Source organism: Eschscholzia californica, unplaced genomic scaffold (assembly GCF_041429995.1).
Source record: "Eschscholzia californica isolate CP2 unplaced genomic scaffold, dmEscCali1.0.p SCAF_5, whole genome shotgun sequence".
NCBI classification, from domain to species: domain Eukaryota; kingdom Viridiplantae; phylum Streptophyta; class Magnoliopsida; order Ranunculales; family Papaveraceae; genus Eschscholzia; species Eschscholzia californica.
Genome location: NW_028238472.1, coordinates 9,195,100 through 9,215,406, shown reverse-complemented (window position 1 = coordinate 9,215,406; position 20,307 = coordinate 9,195,100). Strand labels below are relative to the sequence as shown.

The 20,307-nt window shown below is 36.1% G+C and overlaps 3 protein-coding genes and 1 non-coding gene across 8 annotated transcripts; 2 read left to right on the top strand and 2 right to left on the bottom strand.

Annotated features, from left to right (window-relative positions):
* Window positions 1-3,955: 3,955 nt before the first annotated feature.
* TRNAG-GCC (transfer RNA glycine (anticodon GCC)) lies at window positions 3,956-4,026 on the top strand. The gene has a single exon. It is a non-coding gene; the product is annotated as a tRNA-Gly (tRNA).
* A 167-nt stretch (window positions 4,027-4,193) lies between these two features.
* Window positions 4,194-7,748, bottom strand: LOC147536861 (uncharacterized). Of its 4 annotated transcripts, none has more exons than XM_086643946.1 (8): window positions 7,579-7,713; window positions 6,534-6,759; window positions 6,396-6,423; window positions 6,049-6,302; window positions 5,376-5,514; window positions 5,056-5,285; window positions 4,892-4,937; window positions 4,194-4,786 (listed from the first exon to the last, which is right to left on the bottom strand). In XM_086643946.1, the coding sequence occupies exons 2-8, from the start codon at window positions 6,621-6,623 to the stop codon at window positions 4,326-4,328; spliced, it is 1,248 nt and encodes a 415-aa protein (XP_086500072.1). In that variant the 5' UTR covers window positions 6,624-6,759; window positions 7,579-7,713; the 3' UTR covers window positions 4,194-4,325. The 4 variants fall into 4 exon arrangements, with proteins under 4 accessions (XP_086500072.1, XP_086500073.1, XP_086500071.1 ...); XM_086643947.1 differs by having other exon boundaries at window positions 6,534-6,737; window positions 7,579-7,644; XM_086643945.1 differs by having other exon boundaries at window positions 4,194-4,937; window positions 6,534-6,737; window positions 7,579-7,748.
* A 2,595-nt stretch (window positions 7,749-10,343) lies between these two features.
* Window positions 10,344-15,494, top strand: LOC147536860 (increased DNA methylation 1-like). Of its 2 annotated transcripts, none has more exons than XM_086643333.1 (9): window positions 10,344-10,483; window positions 11,940-12,847; window positions 12,949-13,060; window positions 13,192-13,274; window positions 13,400-13,638; window positions 13,722-13,808; window positions 13,968-14,067; window positions 14,471-14,666; window positions 15,018-15,494. In XM_086643333.1, the coding sequence occupies exons 2-9, from the start codon at window positions 12,026-12,028 to the stop codon at window positions 15,197-15,199; spliced, it is 1,821 nt and encodes a 606-aa protein (XP_086499459.1). In that variant the 5' UTR covers window positions 10,344-10,483; window positions 11,940-12,025; the 3' UTR covers window positions 15,200-15,494. The 2 variants fall into 2 exon arrangements, with proteins under 2 accessions (XP_086499459.1, XP_086499457.1); XM_086643331.1 differs by having other exon boundaries at window positions 10,344-10,492.
* Window positions 15,495-16,979: 1,485 nt separating this feature from the next.
* Window positions 16,980-17,738, bottom strand: LOC147536859 (zinc finger CCCH domain-containing protein 54-like). The gene has a single exon (XM_086642708.1). The coding sequence runs from the start codon at window positions 17,736-17,738 to the stop codon at window positions 16,980-16,982; it is 759 nt and encodes a 252-aa protein (XP_086498834.1).
* Between the last annotated feature and the right edge of the window lie 2,569 nt (window positions 17,739-20,307).

Genomic DNA, 20,307 nt, shown 5'->3' with positions numbered 1-20,307 from the left:
ATTAAGGCACCCGTTCAAAGTGTCATTGGCGCCGAACTATGGCAAATTTTAGAAGGGGTGTGAAAGACGGGCGTTGATATCTTTGTAGTTATCTTTTTGGGACCTCAAATTTTCTTTCTAACTCGATTTTTTTTATCAAATTTTTCTTTACTCCTATTTCTCAGCTCTCATTCTACTAGAACTCATCCAACCTCTGGTAGAGTTATTTGTATTGCATATTACCTTTATGACTTTTTCATCCTTCATTTTTTTGATATTCTTTTTACAATATTATTTTTATTATCACTTATCTCGCTTCTTCTCATTTCCGTAGCTTCTTCGGAGAACATGGATTATGAAGATTCATTTTTAAGATAAAAAGTTATTTTTTTTAACGAGGTATTTGGCAAAAGGCTCAATCCTTGACCCAAAACAAGATGCAGGTCCACTGCAGGAAAAGAACAAGGGGCAGGTCCAATGGTCAGGAGGTGGGGTAAAATTATGATTTTAGTCTTTAGGTTTTATGAAATTACAAGAAATACCCTTTGCAGAAATCCCGTGCAAATCACGTTATTTTTCTCTCTGCTGCACATTCATTTTCTTTCTCTCTCTAACTTTTCTCTCTCTCCCTAATTTCTCTCTCATAAACTAAGACTTTCTTTAACTAATTTATCTTTCCAGATTTATCTCTCCAGATTTATCTTTTCCTTTAATTTCTCTCTTTCCCGTTAGTTTTTTTCTTAAAATCTTATTGGATAGATTTCATCTTTCATTCCATTTATATTCCTCTTTTTAAGTTTTAGATTTATCTCCACATTTCTTTCCTTCTTTATAATTTTTCTCTCTAGCATTTTTACTTTTTGAATCTATACTTTATTTTTGCAAATATTTCCATTTTATTTTACACTTTCTCTATCTAAAAATATTTTTTCTTTCTTTAACTATTTTCTTTCTCTATAACTTTATCTCCTTCTATATATTTTGGGAATTTTTTTTTGATTTTTGGTACTGTACATGAAACAAGAGGTTTTTTATCGTACATTTTTTTGTGTACTTGACACTTTTGTACTGAGGATTTTCTTGTGTACAGGGAATTGTTTTATGTACTAGCTATGTGGTTACGTACTAGACACTTTTGTACTGGGAATTGTCTTGTGTATCGGGAATTATTTTATGTACTAGGCACTTGTGTACTAGGAATTTTCTTGTGTACCAGGAATTGTTTTATGTACTAGTCATTTGGTTAGGTACTAGACACTTGTGTATTGAGAATTGTTTTATGTACTAACCATTTGGTTATGTACTAGGCACTTTTGTACTGGGAATTTTCTTGTGTAGCGGGTGTTGATTTATGTACTAGTCATTTGGTTATGTACTAGACACTTGTGTACTGAGAATTGTTTTATGTACTAGCCATTTGGTTATGTACTAGACACTTATGTACTGGGAATTTTCTTGTGTACCATGAGTTGTTTTATGTACTAGTCATTTGGACATGTTTACTGTATGGTACATTGCAAAATTTCAAATGGTTCTTACACAAATCAATCTAAAAGGTTCAATGGACGGTAAATTTTTTAACGTACAGACAAATATATGTACAAAGAGAAACTGATTTGGTAACAATTTCGTTTTGTTAACAATTTTGTTTTGGTAAAAAAACTCTACAAGGAGAAACTTGAACACGTTCTTGTTCAAAATTAAAATATTCTCTCTTCAACCTTAACTACTTTCCTCGTTTTTGGTAGTTTTTCATTGATTTGTTTCCATATATTTTTTGGTAGTTTCCTATTGATTAGATTCTCTCTATATTTTTTCTTCTTTTTTAACAAGCTTTCTGTCTCCAATCTTAACTTCTTTCCTTCTCTCAAACATTCTCTCCTTATATGATGGACAATTACAGGACATTCCTTCTAAAACATAAATTGTTTTCAAGGAAAATTTATAGGATATTTTTCTTTGTACTGTACATTTTTTTATTTACTGGACACTTTTGTACTAGGAATTATCTTGTGTACGGGGAATTATTTTATTATGTACTAGCCATTTGGTTTACTAGACACTTTTGTACCGGGAATTTACTTGTGTACCGGGAATTGTTTTATGTCCTGGCCATTTGGTTAGGTACTAGACAATTTTGTACTGGGGATTTTCTTGTGTACCGGGAGTTGTTTTATGTACTAGCCTTTTGGTTATGTACGAGACACTTTTGTACAGGAAATTTTCTTGTGTACCGGGAATTGTTTCATGTACCAGTCATTTGATTATGTACTAGATACTTTTGTACTGAGAATTTTCTTGTGTACCGGGAATTGTTTTATGTACTTGTCATTTGGTTATGTACCGGGAAGTAACTCTAGATCTGATTTCTTCACTATTACATGTTTATCAAATCTTCATTCTTCACTATGAGCTCTGTTTCTAAACCTGAATTTGAAATTTCTCCAAAATCCATGAATCTCTGTTCAAGAAAAAGATTTCACGTTGCATCCTTCACAAATAAGGAAAAAGATAGAAATATAAGGCGAAGGAAACTAAAAAAATATAAAGTAAACTTCCACATAACAACGTGACGTGGGAACGGATTGGGAACGGTAAAATGTAGCGGGAACTGAGGAATGTACACTACATTTCAACACGTAATCGTATATCTATGACGTTAAATATAACCAAAATTGGTACAATATCTAAGAGAACCGGGAGATGTTCAGTGCACCATTCTATGCAATCAACATTTTAATATTCCTTGAACAAATATGTGAAGTAAAAAGCAAAAATAGTAAAAGCAAATCAAGTTAAGGATAACTCCAGATCTGATTTCTTCACCATTAAATGTTTATCAAATCTTCATTGTTCACTATATTCACTATAAGCTTTGTTGTTGAACCCAAATATGAATTTCTCCAAAACCCATGAATCCCTGTTAAACAAAAAATCCAGATTTGTTGCTTCCTGATCTCAGCGATCTGGTTTTTTCTCGTAAACCAAAAATCACCGATTCATTTCTTCACTGTTAAACAAAAAAAAACCCAATCTGACTCTTCACCATACTTCCAAGTCTAAATGAATCTGGATTAGAGTTCTTTATTTATATTGTGTGAGAGAAAAAAATTAAACTGGAAGGTTGTAAAAATTTGTAGAAGAGGGAAATGGAAGAGAGATAGAAAAGAGAGAAGAGTGTAACTATTTTAGAGAGAGAAAAAAGAAAAAGCTTCAGGAATTTCTGAGAGAGAGAGATGAGGAAGCTTTTCATTTAGAGAGAGAAAAAAGGGTATTAGGGATACTTAAAGAAAATTGGCACATTCCCTCATGTACTTTTTTTCTTGGGCAGCCCAGTTATTAATGAGTTGGACCTGCAACACATTTCTATGTTTGTGTGGATCTGTACCCCACTTTTTGGGCCATTCACTCAAAAATCCTTTTTTTAACATATAATTTGTACATACTAGTTTTTATACAATCTAATTGTTTACAACAATTATTTAGATTTAAGTGAAAGCAGTTCACCGTTAGCCGTAGCCTAGTTAGTTGATAGTGTTGTTATTTATAAAGATCGTTAGTTTGAACAACACGTATTTTTTTTTACAATTCGCTTATAACTAATTTCGACAGAGGATCGTAATGAAACTCGCTAATTCGTCATTTGTGATGGTATTCGTTTCTTTACTAGTTATGGTGCATCCAGTTTGAATACATGTTTAAAAAGATATGTACGTTTGAAACCAAACAAAAAATAACTTGTGTTTTCAACTATAAAAACAATGATCTACCTAAGAAAATTCAGACAGATTTTAGTGACAATCCCAAATTAACGCCTATCATTGAATTGTCCAACTTCCACAGAATTTCCCCTGCCTCTATAACTACCACTAAACAAACAAGAAATTGGGTCTGAAAGAGTGAGGAGGATTGAGTCTTTTGTTGCTTGTGTAGTACAAAAGATATGAGTTGAGAGCTCTAGCCATATAAGCATAAGGCACCAGTGGTCTAGTGGTAGAATAGTACCCTGCCACGGTACAGACCCGGGTTCGATTCCCGGCTGGTGCATTTTTATTTTGTAATCATATTCTCCTGAAATTTTCTGTTATTGTTCTTATTCTTCAATCTCCCAGGAATAGACCAACATTTAGTTTTGGTATTATTGTTCTTATTCTTCAATCTCCCAGGAATAGACCAACATTTAGTTTTGGTATTTGGAAAAGAGAAAAGGCACGTAGAAAACATTCATTTCAGAGCCGTTATAGTGAACTTTGGAACATAACATTGTTACATCGATCATGATTGCTAGACTGCACTTTCCAATAGCTAAATCTCAGACACATTACCAAAAAGCAAATAGGGAAAAATTATACACGATGAATCCAACGTTCAAGTCGTTGTTGCTTCATTGGAGGTCCAACATCTGGCTTACTTCTCTGGGGACACTTCCATTTTCCAGTTATCGCTGGTGCCACCACCACCTCATCTCGAATATTTGTTCTTTCTAATAATGGCTTTCTCGCTAGACTAGTTCGCATTTCAGTGTCATTCTTCTTCTTTTCACAACTCTTTATATAACTTCTGTCATTTTGACTTGTAAAGCTTTTCTTCCTTGTAGAAACAAAACCATTTGTCGTAATATCTCTTCCTTGCTCTTTCTCGCTTCTAAGAGAAGTCCAATCTTCATGATGATGATCAAATCCTCTTCCCAAAGCTTTTCCCTTTAAGTGATTTTCTTCGGAATTCTTCATCTCATGAGGGTTATCCTTTGCTTCTTTGTGGTTTGCACTTGAACTTTTCTTTAATGTGGACGTAAGACAATTGACTTCTGCAGATAAGTTCGTTTTCAGATTCTGTGGAGAATCTACATTGGTCAAGCATGAAGTTGCTTTATCTTTAAATGGAATAAGATCATGATTTTTGACAGCTTTACCGGCTAAGCTTTCATTATCGCCAATAACAAGTAGGTTACTATCTCCCTGTAATTTAAAACAAACAAAACGATAGGGTTAGAAGTCAAATTATATATTCTACTCGCTACGGCGATTAAGTTACTATCAGAATATGGACCAAATTTGAGAACAAATGCAGTAGTACCTTATTCATTGACTGGTTTTGGTGTTCCTCATCTTGACCATGTAAAACAGAAGCATCGCTTATGAGCTTCCCCGGGTCATCCTCTTTAGTTCTACTAAACTCTTCAGAAGTAAAAATAACTTTCTCACTTTCATTCTCTCGAGAAACATAATCATTTAATTCTTCTCCAGTATCAAGAGCAGGAGATTCATAGCAATAACTTGAGAACCAATTTGCAATATCCGGAGGTTCTGATAAATGAACACATAAAGAAAAGCTCTCAAATTTAAATCAAGAAACTACACAAAATTGAACAACGTTTTGTAAATTTTGATACTGACCAGAGGGTACAGAGAATTCATCATCCAGCTCTTGTGAAGAATCTACATCGTACAGAGGAACGAAACCATGGTCTTTCAACATTTTAGTATCTAAGTTTTCACTTTCACCTTTCTTAGTAACATGTGAGTTACATTTTCCCTATTATTTCCAAATCAAAGAAGTGAGAAGGGGTCAGAGTAGTAATACAACTTTGTCATTGTTAAGTTACATAAAAAAAAAACTCATCAAGGTCACTGAAAGAGTTGACTAAAGATATACCTAATCATAACTAGGAGTCAATTTTATGACAATGAAAGTTAAGATGATCTATTACAGATTCATACTAAATAGACCTCTTAGAATCTCTCACTGGATACCATTTGAAATGCATGTACATCAGTACATCAAAATATTCACGTAACGCTGAATAGATTTGGCAACATATGTTCCTAGATGTATGGGAGAGTATAGTTCTACCTCTCGTCTGACCATGGCTGATAAGGCCTACGCAATGGTTGCTTTTATTTTTAAACTGACTACAGCAGATCCAGTCAAAAAAAACTAGAGCAGATCCAGGGATATAGTCTTTTGCCTGACCATGGCTGATATAGTCTTTTGCCTAGAAATATTGAAGTGCAAAAAAAAAGACATCCAAGTGCAATAACTAGAGCAGATCCAGGGATAGATCATTACCTCATCGGGTGACTGGTTTTTCTCATTCTCGTTAACAGAGAAAGATTTTATTGGAGCAAAAGCAGAAGCATCTTTATGTGAATGATTCCAAAGTTCCATCTTTTTCTTCTTTCCTCTACCAATTTCTTGAGAAATAAAACCATCTTTCTGCCATTCACTTCCTCCAGAAACCACATCCTTCACTCCATCTTCAGTATCAAGAACAGGAGATTCATAGACATAACTTGAAAACCAGCTTCCAATATCAGGAGGCTCTGATAAATCAAAACATAAAGAAAACACGAGTTCACGCGATGACATAAAGAGATGACTAAATTTTAACAACTTGTATATAATTTGACACTAACCAGAGGGTAAAGAGGAGCCAGAAATGATCTGAATATGTAGAGGGAAAAACATAAGTAATTAGATATACTCCAATTCCATTAAGCTTTAAAGTTTCTTCTCAAAGGTCTTTTTAAAAATTTAAGCATATGAATTTGTACCTCAGAACCAATGGCATTGAAGTGAGAGTGATTGAAGAAATGGAGACTAGGAAGTGCGCTTTCTGCTACACGTCCACTGCTTTCAGCCATTTTGGAGAAGAAACCAGTAACCGGCTTACAGTTCTACTCGTTATAGGTGACGTCTCTCTATCCTGCTTTTGGGTATACAAAATTGCAAATACAGATTCAAAAACTTTTGTAATGCTGGGTAACAACCTGAAAATTCCTGTGAATAACCATGTGCGTGTTAGTCTATGAACTGCAAAAGAATATCGGACAATGAAATCCATGTCCATGTGCCCCCCCCCCCCCCCATATCACTAAAGGCTTAAAATCTTGCTTCAATCAAATAGCTACAAAACCGAGAATATCCCGAATGTATATGCAACTAGATAGAATTAAAGTACTGGACAAACAAAGAACCATACTTTGGGTTCCATGTATCTCATCCAATATTTCAGATACTTCAAACCAGTAATGTAGATTAGAAAGTGAAAAGTGAATACTACCGAATACTTAAAAATCAGAAGAACCGTGAACAACTTCAGAATAGTTACAACGAGAAGATAACATAACAAAGAAACTAACACAAGCCAGCAATGGTGGGTTGCTTGAGAATATCTCTAAACAGCCACACATACACACCGAAAAAAGTGCAACTTTCGCTGAAGGCTGTCTAAACCCAAAAAGGAATTTGATACAAACTCACAAATTCTAATCCCCATTGTCTAAATAATAATATATCCAATTCTTACCCTAGACAACATACTGTTAAAAACACCATTCTTGGCTTTGATATCCAAAACCCTAAATTGAATAAAGCAGGTTCCAGATTGATAAAAAGGAAACAATAACCACAGCTAGTAAAGAGCAAAAAAGGGTAGATATTTATCAAATCTAAGTCATGTTGAAGCATGATTTCTTAGATGGAACCATCAGGGACTCATTTTTAGGTCAAATAACTAACAGAAGAAACTATGATAAAGGATAAGTAGTAAAGAATGGAATTTCATGCTGAAAAAATATTGAATCTAATTAAACTCACATATCAGTAACTAATTGTTAGACTTCCATCTCTTTCCTCTTGAAAATATTGCTGGGTTCCCTCTGTTTCTCTCTCTCTCTCTAAAATTGGGGTATTTGGAGTGGGACAAAACGAAATATTTCAAATTTCGCGGGTAAATTTGGCCATGAATTCATTGGGAAAATGAACCTGAAAGGATCGGTAGCGGGCCGGACAGCACTACAGGTGCTTGTCTTGGATCCAGAAAAATAGGCCCAAGTAGGACCGAATTAGAAAAAACAACCCAAGTCCAAAATTTATTTTATAACCCACATCAAGTCCAAGAGAAGATCTCTGTACTTCATTCTAATATTCCTCCTTTTTACCTTTATATGTTACTATTCGCCCTTGTCGCGAGTTAGGAGATTGTGTGTGTGTGGCGGGTGGTGGTGGGTAGAGTTCAAGGTGTTCATGCCAAGGCTCGGGTGGTAGAGTTATTTTAATTCCACTTTATGGTGGTTTAGTTAAGGTATCGCACATGCATATTTAGGGATTCAACAAATGTCACCCAAGTCAATCAGTTGATTTATTTGACTGGTCAAGGCTGCCCAATATCTACAAAGACACTTTAACGCTCAAGTCAGTTTATTGTTGCAACTTGAAAGTCAACAATTGACGGATAAAGATCATCTCCCTTTTCACGATAAAATATGTGTGGTTTATATAGACATGCATGGTGGGGGTGAGTCATCGGCTAAAAGGAGGTCATGTGACACGACCATAATAGATTATTTCTTATCATAGCGGATATAATCATATCTTGAGATGAGGCAAACAGATTTTAGAGCAATCTGGGCATTTGCGTAAACGTCATTTCTCTAACGCAAAGCAAAACTCAAGGTATGGGGCACACTTCCTAAGACTTTCGGTTCAAGGGTTCCAGTTGCAGAGCTGGCTCGGATTTACCCTTTTGTTGCTCTTTAAGTCGTGAGAGAGTTCGAGGTACTTAGAAGACTCTTGTCGGGCTCTCATGACAAAATCAGGTGGTAGAGTTATTTTGGGTCCACCTTTATGGTGGTTTAGTTAAGGTCTCACTGACACATATTTAGGGATCTGACAGGTGCCACCAGAGTCGATAAATTGATTTCTTTGACTGATCAAGGTTGTCCAATATTTGCCTTCATACGACTCTCCAACTACCAAGCAGAGTGTGGAGATGCTAAGAAGTAGAAGAACTAAATATTTTCATTATCTGTTATGGTTAGTCATAAGCAGAAGATACGTAATAAATAATTCTAATTTTAAAGAGGCAAGCCATACCTTTCATGAAGCATGAGGCGTTGCTCTGGGTATTCGTTTCACTCTTCATCGGGACAGAGTATTCGGGGTGGATATTTTCTCAGCCAGGGCAGAGCTCAAGGTGTCGCATACTTATACAAACCTCCCGTCCCAAGGCTCGGTAACAGAGCTGACTCGGATCCACCCTTTTGTTGGCCATTTAAGTTATGAAGGTGGCTAGCAGACTTGTGTCGACCTCCTTATCTGGGAGTCGGGTGACAGAGCTCTTGTCATCCACCTCCTTGTTGGGTTTATCAAAGTCGCTCTCGTGCATATCCAAGGTTCTAACACGTGTGGCCTAAGTAAGTGGGTTGGCGCATTATTGACAGCTTAAATTGACAAACATTTGGATCAACAATTGTGACTATGGTGATACCACTAGCATATTAACTCACTAACTCATTCTCTTTTATTTCACTTAACCTTTTATAGGTTACTAATTTGTCTGTCGAAGTCCTTGGCCGACACCACTTCACATTTTTATCTTTCTTATTGCCTACCAAAGGTATTTGTTGCACAGGTGGTTAATGAATCGTTAGAGTAGGAAACCCTGCTAATAAAATAGGATGAAACTGAGAAATAAAACCTTATCCGATCTATAAATAACTGTTAGTAGTAACATGAGGTTGGTAGGGAGTGATTCATCCCGAACTATTAGAAGTGACTCGAATATGGATTGGTATCGAACCCGGTTTACGACCCGCCAACCTGTTCGAATTTTGGACCCGTTAGCGGAGCTGATTGCTGAAATAGAGCTGGTATGCGAAGCAGGGCTGTGAGGCAGAGCAGGACTCCGAGACAGAGCTGGAAAGCGGAAGCTAGGCTTATGTCGGTGATTAGTGTTATCCGTGTATAATGTCGGTTGTAGAGAGAGTCGGTTGTAGAGAGTCGGTGAGGCGGTGGGATTAGGGTTTACTGGCTATATAAACTAAACCCTAAAGAGATATCAGTAGCACAATCTCACGAATCTCTTGTGTAAACTTGTTTGCTTATCATAGTGGAAATCATCGCGCCATTATCGCCGTGGAGTAAGTCTCGTCAACCGAACCACGTAAATCTCTGTGTTGTGTTCTTGATTGTTCTTTACTATTCCTATTGCTTGTCTTGGATTACTCGTATTGTTCACATTAATTCCGATTGGGCATAACACGAACCACCAAGTGTCTTGACATTTTGTAAACCATTATTTACCAGTCTTAAAAGCACTAGGAGAATTGACGTTACAAATAGGATTGGTTGTAAGTCACGCTGTTTTTCATCATACTATGTACTGGTTTAAATGGTATAGACACGAATAACTAATTTTGGTAGAAAATATCAAATTTAATAAAAATAACTATTTACATGTGTGAATATTTATAACCTCCTTTGTCGTCTTGCGCGACGGGACCAAGAGAACCATTTTGATAAATTTGTGAAAAAAAACTTTTGTCTATATATAGAGAAACCTTGAAGAGGCCCAAATCCCCAAGATTCAATGCCAAAGAGAGCCTAGTAGAAGAGAGTCATAGAATTGCAGTGAGAAGCCATAGTCTTGCAAAAGATAGACAGGCAGCCTTGTCTTGCTGAGGAGGACTCATTCTATTACTGCCCCATCAAGACTCCCAAGGTAAGAGAGGTAACATCTCCACATTAACAACTCAATTCCTATAATCCTATGTATACCAACTCTTTTGATGACCTTCCTCTTTTTGTGTTTTAAGCCATCTAAGTATACAGATGGAAGATTGATTTTGTTCTTAATTAGTTTTTCTTCGATCGATCTTCCGTCTATTCAAATACAAATTTCTCGAAAATTATAAGATTTATGGACCAAAAGATGGAGATGATATGAATATTTGAGTTTTCATCGATCTTCTTTCTTCTATCTTCTTTTCCCTTATTTCTTTCGCATTTTCATGAGAAAATGCGGATTAGATTTTTTTTGGATTCAAAAGAGATCTATTTTCCTTAGATATATTAGAAACCAATTTCATCAATCTTAATAGTTAAGTAATTGTGTTAAGGATTTTTTTCTTAAATCGCGGTGACGGTAATACAATTTTTTATCCTCTAATGCATGTCTGAAGCACGACAATCTTGAGCATTAAGCCAATCCATGGCGGATACCTCAAAATCAACTCTTCGTTTTTTGGCAAATTTTCCATGCTTATGAGTCATGATTTACTTCCGATACACCTCACAACCTGTATCGACATTTTAAGCCCAAATAAGCCTCAAGATTCTTAGGATAACCCGATATATGTAAGACTGGTCCGATTGTAATCACCAGGAATTGAACTTTTTTTAGACCAAGAAACAATGTGAATAGTTAAAAGTATTATGACATCGATATTGTTTTCTCATTACCCGGTTGAGTTTGGGCCTAAAAGTACGATCTTTTTCAAACATTGGCCCAATCAAAAGCTAACATTTTAAAACCCCAAAAAGACAGATGTGGGGCCATAAACAACTTATGGATAGTCCAAACCCCAGTATGGTGAGGCCCCCTGGTAGTTTGTTTTGACAAAAATGTTATTTGGTTCCAAGAGAAATAGACTAACTAATCGGAGTTGGCCACATCATCATCTGGTCCGTAGTCGGGTCCAAAATTAAGACCAAATAGCATTTGTGTTATTTAAGTAACTTAAAGGAAAGTTCTGATATCCCTTGTGGGTTTGTCCAATCTCCCATTATTTGTGCCTATTCTTGTTGAACCAATCCGCCTGCGTAAAGTGGTGCGGCCCCTATAGGACTACTCCTAAGGGGATAACCGTCAAAACTGTTTCAACCGCCACATTCGATCCAAAGCTGTTCTTTCTATTGGGTCTTTGAGGTCTAGGGTTTTAGCTGAGTCAACTTCTTAATTTAGGGTTTAAAGCTTCTTCCATTAACCTTTCCTTATCATCCCCAATTGATGTTAGTGAGAGATAGAGAAACATCTTTTGAAACCCTTTAGGTTCAGCAAGGAAAGAAACCTCCAATTTAGAATGGAACGAAAGAATTTAAAACCAAATCTGAACCATTTTTGCTTAGAATCTGACTTGAAAATCTTACTCTTTATGTTCATAATTCTTCCATTTCAGATCTCTTTTTCCAGTTACAGAAGGATTCATTTATACAAGGAGAAGGAAAAGAAGAAGAAGAAGAAGCATCAAATTTCAGTATTCTAATGGGGAAAAATCAGAGCACAAAGGAGGTAAAACCCCAAAGAAGAATGGTTGAATCAGATCCTGTAGAATCTTCTCAACCTCAATCAATTCAGAGTACAATCGGTTCGACTGGTTCTAACAGTGCTGAAAATGGAGATGGTTCAGTGAAGATATCTCCTATCTGTGGTGAATCAAGTAGTTCAGGACGACGACGAAGAAGAACAAATCAGACCCAAAATCAATATCCTGATCCAATGTCGAGTTCTAGCGAAGATGAAGAGGATGACAAAGATGAAGATTTTACTGTTGGTAGTAAAAGAAAGTTATCTGGTAATTCTAGAAGAAAATTACCAGACCCAAAGGAAATAAGTTCCATAATTCGAATTCCAAGAGAAAAAACTAGAAGAAATCAACAAGAATCAACTAAACGAACAACATTATCGTGGTTGGTTGATTCTGGTTGTATTCCATCAAACTCAAAAGTTCATTATAAGGATTGGATTTCGAAAACGAGTATCTTGAGTGGCAAGATTACTCGAAATGGGATCATTTGTAGCTGCTGTAATAGTAAAGTATCTATATCAGAATTTGAAGCTCATGCTGGGTGTGGTACTGGGCTAACTTATCAGAACATTCTTCTCGATGAAAAGACATCGTTGTTAGAATGTCAAAAAGAAGTGTGGAATCGAATTAACAAGAAATCACAAACCGATGATCAAGATCTCCATGTTAGAACCGGAGACAGAAATGACGATACTTGTATCACTTGTGGAATTGGGGGAAATTTGGTTTGTTGTGATTCTTGTCCATCCACTTATCATAAAGAATGCTTGGGGATTAAGGTAATTTGTTTTTATTATAGCTTTTTTAGTTTATAAAGGTATAAAAATTAGTAGTCACTCGGCGAATTTTGCAGCTAACTAATGTTGTTTCATGGCAATAGGGTAAGCTGCCGGCTGGGGATTGGTACTGTCCTCTCTGCCTATGCAAGTTCTGTGGGAACCCTAGGTATACTAACGCAGCGTGGTTTACATGCCATCAGTGTGAGGAAAAATGTACGTATTTTTGTTTGTTATTATCATATTAGTTTCCGATTCTTCATAATATTTATAAGAACTCTTGAATTTTGACTTTTGTTTGTTAATAAACTCGGAACAATGTGCTTAATTAATCGTTTGTTTTGCAGATCACGGGGTCTGTAGCGAGCGAATTGAGCAGACTATTGTTGATGAAAAGGGTTTACATTTTTGTGGGATAAGCTGCAAACTGGTACTAATAAAACTAAGTGTTGTCGTCTTTAACTAGTTTTTGATATGCAGTTTGTTTTAGTAATGTTTTTCAGCTTTCTTCGTCATTGTCTTTCGTTTTAGTAACCATCCGATTACTTTTTTCAGCTCTTTGAGCAGTTGAAGAATATGATTGGAGTGAAACATGAGCTACAACCTGGACAGACCTGGTCCATTCTTCGATGTTCAGATCACGATTCAACTGATTCCTTCAGTGAACTGCACACGAAGATGCAGCGGAATTCCAAACTTGCAGTAGCCCTTGAAGTTATGCGCGAATGCTTTCAGCCTATAATTGATAAACGAACAGGACTAAATGTGCTCGAATACATAATCTTTAACCGTCAGTAAGTAAATTGCTTTCAAATATTGTTTTTTATGCCATTTTTGTGGGGCTTGTTCTTTGACTAATCTTTACTTGTTTATGAAGATCGAGTCTTCCCCGGCTCAACTTCACTCAGTTTTACACATTGGTTATAGAAATTGGTGATGAAGTGGTTGCAGCAGCATCAATCAGGTAGTACCTCTAGAGCTTCAATTATTTTGGTCGAAAAATAATGAGATTAAATTAAGAGTTTGTTCTTTTTCTCAATCATTCGAGACTAATCATGAGAAAGCAAAATAGTATATATCGAAATTGGTTGCTTGGTTCTATACTAACTCCATGTTGTAATAGGATTCACGGGACTAAGCTTGCGCAGATGCCTTTCATTGGGACCCGTTCTATGTATAGGCGTCAAGGGATGTGTCACTGTCTTATATATGCAGTCCAATCGGTAAGTTTTATTACTTCACATTTTACTTTAATCCCGAACTCATTCATGAATTGATTCCCCCTCTTTCATATTTAGAATTATCTTAGAATTTTTCATATCTTATACTCCGAAATGTGTTTTACAATGAAGATCCAACCGAACGGACCGACAATAGTATTTGACTATCTTCTGTTCTGAGTCGGTTATTAGTTCAGCCAACTACGAACTCATTCCCCCCATTCAAAAACTTTTGAATATGATGATACCTTCAAAAATGAAAAAAATAGTTTATATTGCTCTCAGATTTTGATTTCTTTTGAGAAATCAATCCAGTTCGGGTTACTAATTACGCTCATTTATGCATCTTATTTTAACTTTCTTCATAATGCTTCAATTCACTTCTAATGCCTTGTACAATTCTCAGGTTCTGCGTTCCCTTAATGTTGGGAAACTCATATTACCTTCTGTTCCCGAACGGGTTGAGAATTGGGTACACCGATATGATTTCGAACGAGTTGATACACCTCTTAAGCTTGAGTTAAGGTCCATGAACCTATTAATGTTCCCAGAAACAGATTGCCTGCAGAAGGTTATATTTACGGCTGAGGAACAAAATGCAGGTATTTTGCAAATGAACCTTCGTTAACGCACGACAGTGTTTTTTCTTGTTAATTATCTGAGTCTAGAACTTGTTTTTTGAATACATCGAGTCTGACTTGTTCGGGTCAGAGATACACCAGTCATTTCAGACAATTTGTTCTTAATTCAGACTTATTCTTGTCTCATTCAAATGGGCTCAAAATCACCCTTCGTCAGCTTTTTAGACGAGTCAGGATTTTTTTCTTCTAAAAGTCTAACTGAAGTTGATTTAGATCTCGAGTCAGGTTTCAGGTCTGAATTTAAAAGAAAAGGTCTTAATTGTATGCATTCTTGCTTGTTAAATGTTAATGTTGATATTTTGTTTCCTGTAGTTGCTGTTCTTCGCAATCAAAGGCCTCTCTTTGACATAAATGTCGAACCTTTTGATGATGATTATGAAATTGTCGGAAATGGCTCACCTAATGGAAGGCGATGGGGTCATTTTCTAATGATGAAACCTGATGGTCCTATTCGATATGGTAAAGTCCTACTCCCGGAGATACTCTCAACTTAATTCAAAGTTTTCTGGTATTTGTCTCATTCGCCTACTACAACTCCTTACATTTAAATCTGTACTGGAAATCATCGCTATAGCTTGGTGTATTTATGATACAAAGTTGAGGCCTAATGTTCTGGCTTATGATTACTTTTGAGACTTGTTTAAGTTACTTTCATATAATCAGTACAGATAAAATTCGACTATATTTTTCCTTTTGTTTGATTAAGATCATTGTATCAGATTGGTTTTATGAGCTACTTAGAACTAGCTAAATTAGTCTGTTGAATTCTATGTTTGTTGGATTTGATTATATTTATTGTATTGGGGTTTGACCTAGTCACAAGTTGTATTAGATAAATTGAGGCGCCTTGATCTTGCTCTAATTCGCTGAGCAATGGCCTTCGAACCAAACATCTTCTCCCGGGTCTTTATCATTTCGCCGCTATACTATTACTTCCTCTTGTAGAGTCAAAATGGTGAAGATTCAATAGCTAATATTTTATAAGAACTCTGAAGGATTTTTCCTAGTCATGTAAATCGTTTTCTTCGTATAGTATTGTTTTGCAATTACTATCTCATTTCCTAAAGAATTGTTTGGAGTAAAACGAATAAAAAATCTTTGTGTGAACTGTGAAAGACAACATTTTCTACAAACTTCAGAGTTATGCAACGATTTTTCCGAAGATTCTAATCTACTTATAGGGTGGTCAAGTACAAAAGCCGTCGAGAATCTTCAGATCCAACTATTAGAAGCGTATGGGTCTCAAAGCTCGTGTTCCTCTCCAACAATAGAGCGTATGGGTTTTCCATCTATAGTTGTGGATCACTTTTAAAAGTGTTATTGCATCCTTACCAAATAAATTCCTCACAGGCCAAATTGGACAAACCTTGTGAATGGAAGCTTCAAATAGTCAGACCTTTTTACATTTTCCACCATGAGTCTCCTTTAAGGTTCTTCGAAATAGGCCGTTATATAATTTTGCTTAGCTAAGGAAGTACACCTAAACTGTTCGTAACGTGGTGGGAAGTGAACATCAATATGAGACTTGGCCCCTTAATGGTATCGACCTAAGGCACCTACTAGGTAAGTAACAACATCATGATCCAAGATCTAATAGCTATTGTTCATGCTTTTGTTACCTAAACCTTAAGTACAAATGGTACATTTTTTTCCTAGGAAATGCTTTGCAAGCCTACAAAAAGAATCCGCAACGCTAACTAAAGCTTGAATCATACCTCTAGCCTAGGTTTGGGATGCTTCGGGTACTATCACATTCTCCCACCCATACAGATGAGCTATATATCTATGGTTTTGATATCATATGACGATCTAAGTGGTAGCAGTTATTGATATTGTCTTTGCTTCTGTCACCTAAGCCCTAACCAACAGATACAGATTTATGTTCTGAGTGAAGCCTTCGTCGTCCAAAAGACATTGATACTTTTTTTTTTTGATGAGAAAAGACGTTGATACTTAGAAGCTTAAAATCTCGCCAATAGCCCAATCTTTAAACTTGTCGAAGAATCTTGTCAACCTTATCCATGGTTGGAACTGAAAGTAAATAACACTTTTGCAAGCCTTATTACATTAATGCATGAAACTCAATAAAGATTTTTTACATAAAACTTAGATTTACTACTACAACTTATCAAACATTACAAAGGTTAGCCTGGTTTTTAAACAAGACTATGAACCTCATCGCTAAGAATCGAACCTCCATCTCTGCCTGCATTAGAGAGCATCGCAAGACGATAATATTTGACTGAATCGGGTTTCCCGAGCTTGTTCTTCTCATCAACTCAACAACTCCGAAATCCAACCGATATCTGGCATCATATCCGCAGGCACGTCACAACTGAAACCATTTCTTCTCATTTGATGATCAACTTGATCTATCTTCAACTCCTTCAATGTCTCTAAAATATCCCAATTCTCTGTCACCATAAAAGGATTATTACACCCATTTCTCAATGAGTCTAATGGCTTAGATACCTCCACAATTTCCATTTCCATTTCAACCCCATTACCAATAGAATTCTCTCCAACATTTCTATACTCAAAACTGCTACATGACTTGCTTTTATACTTAGTTTCAGGTCTTAATTGTTCAACAGAATGAGCGAAAAAACACACTTTTCTCCTACAAAAGAGACCTGAATTACATAACCTAGTTCTATATCTTGAGGGGTGTAACCAAAATTCAAATATCCCATGAGCAAATTCACATAATTCACCTTTCTTACAGTCTCCTAATCGATATTCTGTACATGCAATACCATTGTAATGGTACTTACGAGGATCACGACGTCTAGCTTTCTCCCCACGGTGAGCATATGGGCATTCAGTCCAATCATGACTTCTCATTTTCGAACATCTTTTGATTTTGAATGTATACATGCGAAATTCATCAGACTCGTACATTGAATTTCTAATATTTCCAGCACGGTAATTCTTCGGAGACAAAATTTCTCTGAATTGATGATGATGATGATGATGATGATGAGGTTCAACTTCTGTTAGATCATATGAACTCTGGTATTGCATACTATACATCTTATCCAAAGAAATGAAAGAAGTATTGGGTATTGCATGAACATGCAAAAGAATCCAAAGAAGAAGATGAAGAAAATAAAACAACTAAAGATGATGGAATAAATTAATCTCAAAAACCTGATCAAACTGCCCAAGAGAGAGAGAGAGAGAGAGAGAGATTATGGATCTACTAAACGGCCATGCAATCAAGAAACTGAAAAAAGAAACGTAAATTATGAGAATGAATCAACTAAAAGAGTAAATTCAATTCCCAAGAAACAAATTAGAAGAATCTAGCTTTGATATTTCTAGCTAGGTTTGAGAAGACAATATTGTCATGAAGATGAGTATAGAGAGAGAAAAGAAAAGTAAGTTCATGGCTGAAACCCAAAATGAAATATAAAGTGAAGAGAGAGAGAGAGAGAGAGAGGGAGTTGCAAGTGAAAGGGTGGTCTTAATACCTCTATTTATAATCTTTTGTGATTGTCTTTTAACTTTTCCTTGGTTACTTTTTTTAAATGACTAACGTCTAAAGTAACGGACGTTATCTAACTTTGGTGGTATTCTTCCTCTTTTGAAACATGATTAGAATCTAAACTTGACGGACGTTTGATAATCACACCAAACTTCAAACTTCATTTCTTGGAAGTTTGTTGATCCTGTACTTCTCAATGATGTGTTGGTTCAAAAAGACTCCAATTACTACTTGGGTTTAAGTTGTAAATTAGTTTGGAGAGAAAGTTTTGGAATTCATTTGTTGTTTTGGATCTCCTACATATTTAGTCCTAATTCCTTTATTTTTATTCTTTGAACATATAAGATCTTGTCATTTAATGTGATATCTATTAGGCTTTACTTACAAAATCCCCAAGATATCTAAGATCTTGGGGCATCCCAAATTTCTCAGAGCAGAGATATGATATGAGTAGGGTTTTCAAATATTGAGTGTAACACACTTTTGACAGACCAAGCGTATACGGAGGTTTTATTCGCTAAAGACTATGATCTTGTTTAAAAGGTTTTTACACATACTAAGCTTGAGCTGGAACATTTTACGTAGGCTATGGACGCTACCCCACGCTCCTCCACGCGATATAGGACTATTACATCCTCCATCTTCCGAAACGAGTCGCCTTCGTATCTGATACCACTAGTAGCAGCAACACTCAGAAGTTACTGATAATGTCCTTGTTTTTGACACTCAGACCCAAACCCAACAAGTATGGAGTTTTGTTTCTAGAGAAGCCTCCACAACTCCACCCAAAAACCCTTGACAATTATTAAGTTTGAGGTTGCACCTATACGCCTATTTCCCGAAAGCCCCTTACTTTGTGACCAGCGTCCCGCGAAAGCCCCCTACTTTATCAAAAATATCCAGAAGGCCCCATTTTTTCCGTTATCGTTAAATGTCCGTTACTCTCTTTCTCTCTTCCATCTCATCACCTCTCTCCGCCACGTCATATCTCTCGCCACATCATCATCTTCTCCGATAAGGTCGTCGACCGGCCAAAAATTCTGGCGACCTTCATACTTAAAAAAAATTAATCTCTCTCTTCTCCGACGAAGGTTGCCGACCAGCAACCTTCAAACATAAAAAAATAATAATTATCTCCTTTCTCTCTCTCTAAACACTCTGGCGAAGAGCTTTCCCTTCTTCGCCGAGTGTTTAGAGAGAGATAGGGGAGAGAAATATATATATATATATTATGTTTGAAGGTCGTCGGTCGAAAAATTTTTAAGCCGACAACCTTCGTCGGAGAAGAGAGAGAGAAAAATGACTTTTTTTAAAGTATGAAGATCGTCGAAATTTTTGGCCGGTCAGCGACTTTATCGGAGAAGATAATGATGTGGCGAGAGATATGACGTCGCAGAGAGAGGTGATGAGATGGAGGAGAGAGAGTAACAAACATTTAACGGTAACTAAAAAAGAAGGTCTTTTGGATATTTTTGATAAAGTATGGGGTTTCGCAGGGAGCTGGTCACGAAGTGGTGGACTTTCACAAAATAACCATTTTCTAGTACAACCACATAATTGTGTAACCATAATTATGGCTGCATGCATGGATGTATGCATAGATGATGTAACAAGAAATAATAATCTTATAGTTTAGGGTAGAATGCCCACATAGTGCTAGACGTCTTCAGTTGAGGCCTAATCCTTGATTCTAATGCAAATATAGGGGATACAAATCACTATATTTGTGAGAAGGAAGTCGGGCCAAATATTAAGCACATAGATACAATGTTAAGATATTATATACTCTGTTACTAGTTTTAAAGATCTCAATATTGACCAAAGAGATAAATTCTCCTCTCCTAGAACAAAATCACCCAGATCATATGTTTCTTTACATTACCCATATCATATGCATTCATTACCTGAATGGCTCAATGCTTGTCTACAATGTCAACGACTTAGTATCGACTAAGAAACAATAGTTTGTATAAGACTAAATATGATAAAATTCAAACAATAAAATGATCAAATTGTACAAATAGATCTTTTTTATCGGAAGTGCTAGAATCACAAAAGATTTTGATAAAAAAAATTACCCAGCTAATGTGGCGGTTGTGATATTCATCTCTCAAC